The sequence below is a fragment of the Drosophila miranda genome, chromosome 3 (genome assembly GCF_003369915.1).
Source record: "Drosophila miranda strain MSH22 chromosome 3, D.miranda_PacBio2.1, whole genome shotgun sequence".
Lineage (NCBI taxonomy): Eukaryota > Metazoa > Arthropoda > Insecta > Diptera > Drosophilidae > Drosophila > Drosophila miranda.
Window position 1 is genome coordinate 25,290,721 of NC_046676.1, and position 8,961 is coordinate 25,299,681.

An 8,961-nucleotide genomic window follows, 5' to 3' on the forward strand; every position below is an offset into this window, starting at 1 on the left:
CCTGCATTAGCAGGGGGGAGGGAGGCCGACATGAAGAGAGAACCGTTTTATTTGATTATACTCTTTAGCATATTTTACAAATAGTTTCGCGCCGGCTGCTTATCTACATTACATGTAGTTGCAGACGTGGCTGTAAATTGGCAGGGTAACATTTGTTACGGTATTGGCTTATTTGGTATTTTTTAACAGCTATCGATAATTTGTCTAGATGCTAGGGTAACACTAATCTTATTGCTACTTTGTTTACATTGTTTTTAAATTGTTTTAATTATTTCAGGTGGAGTATGCGGCCGTGGAGAACATCATTACGCCTATTGGCCTCGTCGTCGGCTGCGAAGTGGAATCCTTGCGAGTGTCAGCGCTAAACTGGGACTGCAGGACAGCATCAACAGGGCTGAAGCTGGCCGAGGTCCAGTGCATCGACATTCTGGATGTGGATTACCAATTTCTGTGAAGGTGAAGTGGCTTCGTATCTGTGGAAGAATAGAAAGGTTTTTAGTTTCTTTTCAGCCGCCGCCATCATCTGGATTCTGGAGCTGCCGCCGTCCATCATCAGGTTCTCTGCTGGGGCCGTCATTTGCCTGCGTAGCAGCTGCATTAGCGCTACTGCGGCTGATTTCCATATTGTGTGTTGCAAACGGATTTCGCAGCCAGTTCTCGCGTCTGACTTGGAGCAATATTGATTGGATGGCTGTCAGGCTTCTGTTGCTGTTTGGATTGTGCTCTTCTATCATTGCGGCATACCTTGGCCTGGCCAGCCTTCTTGGAATGTATGGGTGCGTTGCGATCTCACATGCAAGTAAATTTGTGTGCTGCATTAACCGAGTGTAGTAGTTCCTGCAGAGTCTGTTATATACTTCTTCCACAGTTGCTACTTGGAGATCCGCATGCAGTGCGTTGTTGCTCACATACCAGGGAGCATTTGTCATTGCTCTGAGAGCTTTGTTTTGGATCGTCTGGAGCTTGGCCATTTGCATGTTTGAAGTCAGTGGCCCCCAGACTGGCATGGCATACTGCCATATTGGGGCAATCAGCTGCTTATAGAGGAGGACCTTTGGAGGTAGTGGGAGTTTGCTGTTTCTGCCGATGATCCAGTCGAGCTTTTTGATCCGGGCCCTTGTTTTAGTGACAACAGCCGCTACGTGCTTATTGAAATTGAGCTTCGTATCCATCTGTATTCCTAGGTATGGCATGACGGGTTTTTTGGCCAGGAGTTGCCCGGCTAACCTTGGAGCTGGAGTGTGTAGCTGCACAGGTGAGAGAGTGTGTAGAACATGAGCAGTTTTTGCAAGACTGATGGTTATTCCCCATTTCTTAGACCATGATAATGCATCAGCCAGGAGCCGCTCCACATTTTCGTTGGCTTGTTTTGGACTTGGGGCAGATACGAGGTATACTGCGTCATCAGCGTACGTTGCTAGCATTTGGGTTGAGTTTGCGTGTCTTGGTGGCTGCGGCATGTCGGCAGTGTAAAGGTTGTAGAGTACTGGGCCAAGTACGCTTCCTTGCGGCACTCCAGCGGTTATGTGCTTTAGGCTTGAGGTGATGTTGTTGCAGCAGACGACTTTGAAGCTTCTGTCTGAGAGATAGCTGGTGAGTAGAATGTATAGATTGTCAGGTACTACCGTTTTAACTTTGCAGAGAAGACCCTGATGCCAGACTCTATCAAAGGCCTCCTGGATATCCATGTACACAGCACTGCAATGCCGCTGCGCTTCGTAGGATCTGAGGATGAATTGCGTGACTCGTCCGATTTGCTGTTCCGCTGAGTGCTGACTTCTGAAGCCAAATTGATGGTTTGGAATAGCCATGGCAAAGCTTTCTTCTTCAAAAAGTCGTTTGAGGATGAGGCGTTCAAGGATTTTGGAGAAGCCTGTAAGCAGGCTGATGGGTCTGTAGGACTCAAGCCTATCACTCGGCTTTCCTGGCTTCCTTAACATTGAGATTTTTGCGCATTTCCAGGACTTTGGGAAGTGGCCGAACTGCAGAGCCGAGTTGCATATCAACAGCAGATACTCGATGGCGGATGTTGGCAGAGATTTAATGACGCGATTGTCGATACTGTCGAAACCGGGTGCCTTTTTCGTCTTGAGCTTCTTAATTTCCGATTTGAGTTCCTGGATGGTCACAGGTCTGATTATTTGAGCAGCTTCATCTGGACCGTTATCTTGTAATACTGCGTTAATTTCTTCTCTGTCTTCTAGGTCTGCCGTGATCTTTGGCGTGAAACGTGCTTCCAGGTGCTGCGCAAAGGCCTCAGCTTTTTCCTCCGTAGTTTTGCACCAAGGTTCAGCAGGAGCTTGCTGCCCTTCCGCAACGTGCCTTCTGACTGGCAGATTTGGGATGGGCTGTCTCTTGATTGTGTTGGTAAGCCGCCACAGTTTCTGCATGCTGTACCTATCAGTTGGGTCAATGTCGTGTAGCAGTCTGTTCATTTGTTTGTCTTTTTGCAGCTTGATCCGTTTACGTATTCTGTTAGTCAGCTGATTGATAGTGCGTGCAATGAGGGGGTTGGAGCACCTATCTTTTTGGTTGATTTTGCAGAGAATTCTTTTGATCTTGATCGCTTTCAGCGTTTGCGAGTCAAGATGGAAGCTTTGCGGTCCGTACACTGTGTGCTGGTTACTTGAGGTTTGCGAAGCCAATTCAGCTGCAATGTAAATGTTCTTTTCAAGGATAGCCACTGCATCATCTATGTCGTCGCCGTTGTGAAGTTCAGTCTCCAGATGGATTCGCTGTTCTAGGTGAGCTTGAAATCTTCTGATATTTGCATTTTTTGGTAATAGTATCTTCTTTTTTCCATATTCAGGTCTCAGGAGGAGTCTAATAATTTGCATGTTGTGATCTGAACCTAAGTCATATGATGTTTCGATGTGGATTAAATTGTGTCTAATACCCTTATAAACCGCAAAGTCTATAGCAGACGGCATATGTCGTCGATTTGAAGGGAAGTGGGTGGGGGATCCAGTGGCCAGTATGTTTTGGTCGTTTTCCTGGATGCATTTCAGAAGTGCAGCCCCTCTTCTACAGGATCTTGCATTGCCCCACCACTGGCTTTTGGCGTTCCAATCCCCAGCTACGATAAATCTGCTACCTAGAGAGTCAAATACCTGTTTAAATTGTGTATCAATCCATTCGTGTGCAGGTGGACAATAGATCGCACCAATGTTTATTGTTTGATGGTTTTTTGTTGTTGCAGCTATGGTGCACATCTGGATGGAGTCCTCTCTTGTTGGTGCGAGGGAAATGTGCGGGATGTTGCACTTGATGATTACCGCGGCTCCTCCTCTGCTCCGGTTCGACGGGTGGTTTGCCATGTAGACGTGGTAACCATCTATCACGAGGTTTGTGTCTTCTTTTAAATGCGATTCCGATATCAGTAGGATGTCAATACTGTTGCCTGCCAAATAAGCGTTAAGTTCAGGGAGTTTGTTTGGAAGCCCAGCAGCATTCCAGAAAGCGATTTTGATTAAAGGGGAATTACTATGCATTTGAGGTCTCATTGTCATTTGTGAGTGGTCGGAGTCGTGCCATAACTCGGTACAGTGTCTTCTCGATCATGGAGAGCCTAGCTTCAAGACTCGGTTGGGGTTGTGTCTTGTTATTAGTTGTCTCGTTCCTTCGATCCGTCTGCACTTGTAGGAGAGTGATAAGCTTGTCTAGCTTCTCGTTTAGGCTGCTGAGGTCAGCCTTATTGTTGTTGTTGTTGTTGCTGCCTTGCGGGCGATTTGCGCTCTTAAATCGGCCTGCGCTCTTGGAGCGATTTCGGCTGAGGTGCTTTATGAGCTGCTCCTGCAAGCGTGTACTTGGAGTCAGCTTCCTCTTTGACCTCGACCTGCGTTGTTGTTGTAGTTTCTGCTGCGCTGGGAGGCTCGCTCTGGCGACAGCAGCGTAACTCAAGGCCTGCTTTGACGTGCAGGGTGCTTCTTCTCGTGTACGGGAGCTAAGGGCGTTCATCTGCTGAGTGCGTGGTTTGCTTGGCTGACGACGACGTCGGCTTTGGCTTCGGTTTCTAGGCATTGGAAGGGCAGGCATGCCCAGGTCATGTAGCAGCTTGTTTGCTTGGGCAAGTTCGCTCGGCTTCTTGCGCAGCGCTGCACTTTTAAAAGCGGTGCAGCCCCTGTAGCTGGCTGGGTGAGGGCCGCTACAGTTTGCGCATTTAGCCGGCTGTTGCAAGGGTTTTTGGCAAACTATTGAGGAGTGCTGCCCCGCGCACTTAACACACACGAAGTCATTTCTGCAGTAATTGTGGGTGTGCCCAATGCGTTGACACCTGTGGCACTGGACAACTGGGCCGGTGTTCCTCTGCACCTCGACTTTGACTCGTTGGCCGCCATATTTGTGATATTCAACGCCTCAGCGTTGTTTGGCCTTGGTTCAAGTTGAACTACAAACATGTTGAGGGGCTCATTGGTAGCTCGCCTCGTCATGCCCCGTATGAAAGTGGCTGTGTGGCCGTGGCTGGCCAGTAGTCCAGTGACGAATTCGCTTTCGGTGGTGTGGTGCAGGTCCCTAATGACTATTCGGTATCCTCTCTCAGACTGTAGCTGGTAGGAATAGGATGGCGTGGTACAGGCCTCGTCCCTGTAATGTCTTTGCAGTACCCTGAAAGACTGCACGTCACTGCACATGACGCGTAGTCCACCTGCCGAAGTTGTCTTGGTGTGGAACTTTTCTGCTGGGATTAGCTGCGAGATTTCTTTAAGAGTGGCGGTAATATTGGTGATTTTGGTTAGTACAATTGGTGGCGGCTTGGGTGGCCGAGTTTCAGTTGCAGGTGCCCCCAGGGGCGATGCGGAGCGCGTGTCGTGGAGTGTGGAGTCTCCACTGGAGGGGCCGGCAGCATTTTGTGTGGCCGCTGCTGGCGCTCGCTCTCTCTGTGGGACTCTCGCTGGTATGCCCAGGTCTTCTCGGGTTAAACAACTGGCTGTTACGTCAGTCATATCTTCGTCAGTAGTCAAGTCCATGGCACTTTGAGGTGGCTGTGCTTGTGGGGACTTGACTACTTTTTTGGCAGCTTGGTTTTGGGCATTTGACTGAGGGGACTGCGGGGTTGCAGGCCTTTTGCCTTGGTTGTTGAATTCAACCTCAACAGCGGTTTTTTCCCGGGTGGGAGGCAAGGTGTGTATTTAGACTTACATGCTCGCTCTCTGACTCGCTGGAGGAGATCACTGGCATTTGCTCGTCATCATCAACGCACATTAGTATCTTTTTGTAGGATTCTCTGGTTGGGCATACAATTCTGACCATGCCGTCGTCTTGGTAGTCAAGAACATAGTTTTCCACTCCCATGAGGTGGTCGCAGAACCTCCTCATTTCTATTGCATCAGGCAACTTGCCTTTGTGCACGCGTATTATTGGGGGGGGCGGCTTTTTAGCCTTTCCCCTACGATTCCCGCGATCTGCCATAATTGGTCAGCAGATGCACGAAAAAACAGTAGGAAAAGTACTATTTTTAATAGTAAATTTGATTTTAATTTTAATTTGGTTAGGAGCACGTTTTTTGTTTGTTCTTGTTCGTCTTGCGAACTAAATTGGTAGTCTCTCTTCATGTCGAACCAATTCCCATCGCCACCTGCATTAGCAGGGGGGAGGGAGGCCGACATGAAGAGAGAACCGTTTTATTTTATTATACTCTTTAGCATATTTTACAAATAGTTTCGCGCCGGCTGCTTATCTACATTACATGTAGTTGCAGACGTGGCTGTAAATTGGCAGGGTAACATTTGTTACGGTATTGGCTTATTTGGTATTTTTTAACAGCTATCGATAATTTGTCTAGATGCTAGGGTAACACTAATCTTATTGCTACTTTGTTTACATTGTTTTTAAATTGTTTTAATTATTTCAGGTGGAGTATGCGGCCGTGGAGAACATCATTACGCCTATTGGCCTCGTCGTCGGCTGCGAAGTGGAATCCTTGCGAGTGTCAGCGCTAAACTGGGACTGCAGGACAGCATCAACAGGGCTGAAGCTGGCCGAGGTCCAGTGCATCGACATTCTGGATGTGGATTACCAATTTCTGTGAACTGAAGTAATGTAGTGAAGTGCTTCGTATGTGGAAGATAGAAAGGTTTTTAGTTTCTTTTCAGCCGCCGCCATCATCTGGATTCTGGAGCTGCCGCCGTCCATCATCAGGTTCTCTGCTGGGGCCGTCATTTGCCTGCGTAGCAGCTGCATTAGCGCTACTGCGGCTGATTTCCATATTGTGTGTTGCAAACGGATTTCGCAGCCAGTTCTCGCGTCTGACTTGGAGCAATATTGATTGGATGGCTGTCAGGCTTCTGTTGCTGTTTGGATTGTGCTCTTCTATCATTGCGGCATACCTTGGCCTGGCCAGCCTTCTTGGAATGTATGGGTGCGTTGCGATCTCACATGCAAGTAAATTTTGTGTGCTGCATTAACCGAGTGTAGTAGTTCCTGCAGAGTCTGTTATATACTTCTTCCACAGTTGCTACTTGGAGATCCGCATGCAGTGCGTTGTTGCTCACATACCAGGGAGCATTTGTCATTGCTCTGAGAGCTTTGTTTTGGATCGTCTGGAGCTTGGCCATTTGCATGTTTGAAGTCAGTGGCCCCCAGACTGGCATGGCATACTGCCATATTGGGGCAATCAGCTGCTTATAGAGGAGGACCTTTGGAGGTAGTGGGAGTTTGCTGTTTCTGCCGATGATCCAGTCGAGCTTTTTGATCCGGGCCCTTGTTTTAGTGACAACAGCGCTACGTGCTTATTGAAATTGAGCTTCGTATCCATCTGTATTCCTAGGTATGGCATGACGGGTTTTTTGGCCAGGAGTTGCCCGGCTAACCTTGGAGCTGGAGTGTGTAGCTGCACAGGTGAGAGAGTGTGTAGAACATGAGCAGTTTTTGCAAGACTGATGGTTATTCCCCATTTCTTAGACCATGATAATGCATCAGCCAGGAGCCGCTCCACATTTTCGTTGGCTTGTTTTGGACTTGGGGCAGATACGAGGTATACTGCGTCATCAGCGTACGTTGCTAGCATTTGGGTTGAGTTTGCGTGTCTTGGTGGCTGCGGCATGTCGGCAGTGTAAAGGTTGTAGAGTACTGGGCCAAGTACGCTTCCTTGCGGCACTCCAGCGGTTATGTGCTTTAGGCTTGAGGTGATGTTGTTGCAGCAGACGACTTTGAAGCTTCTGTCTGAGAGATAGCTGGTGAGTAGAATGTATAGATTGTCAGGTACTACCGTTTTAACTTTGCAGAGAAGACCCTGATGCCAGACTCTATCAAAGGCCTCCTGGATATCCATGTACACAGCACTGCAATGCCGCTGCGCTTCGTAGGATCTGAGGATGAATTGCGTGACTCGTCCGATTTGCTGTTCCGCTGAGTGCTGACTTCTGAAGCCAAATTGATGGTTTGGAATAGCCATGGCAAAGCTTTCTTCTTCAAAAGTCGTTTGAGGATGAGGCGTTCAAGGATTTTGGAGAAGCCTGTAAGCAGGCTGATGGGTCTGTAGGACTCAAGCCTATCACTCGGCTTTCCTGGCTTCCTTAACATTGAGATTTTTGCGCATTTCCAGGACTTTGGGAAGTGGCCGAACTGCAGAGCCGAGTTGCATATCAACAGCAGATACTCGATGGCGGATGTTGGCAGAGATTTAATGACGCGATTGTCGATACTGTCGAAACGGGTGCCTTTTTCGTCTTGAGCTTCTTAATTTCCGATTTGAGTTCCTGGATGGTCACAGGTCTGATTATTTGAGCAGCTTCATCTGGACCGTTATCTTGTAATACTGCGTTAATTTCTTCTCTGTCTTCTAGGTCTGCCGTGATCTTTGGCGTGAAACGTGCTTCCAGGTGCTGCGCAAAGGCCTCAGCTTTTTCCTCCGTAGTTTTGCACCAAGGTTCAGCAGGAGCTTGCTGCCCTTCCGCAACGTGCCTTCTGACTGGCAGATTTGGGATGGGCTGTCTCTTGATTGTGTTGGTAAGCCGCCACAGTTTCTGCATGCTGTACCTATCAGTTGGGTCAATGTCGTGTAGCAGTCTGTTCATTTGTTTGTCTTTTTGCAGCTTGATCCGTTTACGTATTCTGTTAGTCAGCTGATTGATAGTGCGTGCAATGAGGGGGTTGGAGCACCTATCTTTTTGGTTGATTTTGCAGAGAATTCTTTTGATCTTGATCGCTTTCAGCGTTTGCGAGTCAAGATGGAAGCTTTGCGGTCCGTACACTGTGTGCTGGTTACTTGAGGTTTGCGAAGCCAATTCAGCTGCAATGTAAATGTTCTTTTCAAGGATAGCCACTGCATCATCTATGTCGTCGCCGTTGTGAAGTTCAGTCTCCAGATGGATTCGCTGTTCTAGGTGAGCTTGAAATCTTCTGATATTTGCATTTTTTGGTAATAGTATCTTCTTTTTTCCATATTCAGGTCTCAGGAGGAGTCTAATAATTTGCATGTTGTGATCTGAACCTAAGTCATATGATGTTTCGATGTGGATTAAATTGTGTCTAATACCCTTATAAACCGCAAAGTCTATAGCAGACGGCATATGTCGTCGATTTGAAGGGAAGTGGGTGGGGGATCCAGTGGCCAGTATGTTTTGGTCGTTTTCCTGGATGCATTTCAGAAGTGCAGCCCCTCTTCTACAGGATCTTGCATTGCCCCACCACTGGCTTTTGGCGTTCCAATCCCCAGCTACGATAAATCTGCTACCTAGAGAGTCAAATACCTGTTTTAAATTGTGTATCAATCCATTCGTGTGCAGGTGGACAATAGATCGCACCAATGTTTATTGTTTGTGGTTTTTTGTTGTTGCAGCTATGGTGCACATCTGGATGGAGTCCTCTCTTGTTGGTGCGAGGGAAATGTGCGGGATGTTGCACTTGATGATTACCGCGGCTCCTCCTCTGCTCCGGTTCGACGGGTGGTTTGCCATGTAGACGTGGTAACCATCTATCACGAGGTTTGTGTCTTCTTTTAAATGCGATTCCGATATCAGT

General features: G+C 47.9%; 1 protein-coding gene and 1 long non-coding RNA gene across 2 annotated transcripts; both read left to right on the forward strand.

Moving 5' to 3' along the window:
* The first annotated feature begins 1,792 nt into the window (after positions 1-1,792).
* On the forward strand, positions 1,793-2,905 carry LOC117188096. The gene is made up of 5 exons (XM_033391426.1): positions 1,793-1,891; positions 1,963-2,131; positions 2,205-2,367; positions 2,454-2,744; positions 2,810-2,905. The coding sequence occupies exons 1-4, from the start codon at positions 1,810-1,812 to the stop codon at positions 2,628-2,630; spliced, it is 591 nt and encodes a 196-aa protein (XP_033247317.1). The 5' UTR covers positions 1,793-1,809; the 3' UTR covers positions 2,631-2,744; positions 2,810-2,905.
* Positions 2,906-7,645: 4,740 nt separating this feature from the next.
* Positions 7,646-8,485, forward strand: LOC117188303. The gene is made up of 4 exons (XR_004472550.1): positions 7,646-7,711; positions 7,785-7,947; positions 8,034-8,324; positions 8,390-8,485. It is a non-coding gene; the product is annotated as an uncharacterized LOC117188303 (long non-coding RNA).
* Positions 8,486-8,961: the final 476 nt, after the last annotated feature.

Bases quoted from the DNA above. Each gene is read 5' to 3' on its own strand.
- LOC117188096 (XM_033391426.1), top strand. From the start codon at position 1,810: ATGGCAAAGCTTTCTTCTTCAAAAAGTCGTTTGAGGATGAGGCGTTCA. The intron at 1,892-1,962 runs GTCTGTAGGACT...GCGCATTTCCAG, and splicing joins GCCTGTAAGCAGGCTGATGG to GACTTTGGGAAGTGGCCGAA. The intron at 2,132-2,204 runs GTCTGATTATTT...TCTGTCTTCTAG, and splicing joins GAGTTCCTGGATGGTCACAG to GTCTGCCGTGATCTTTGGCG.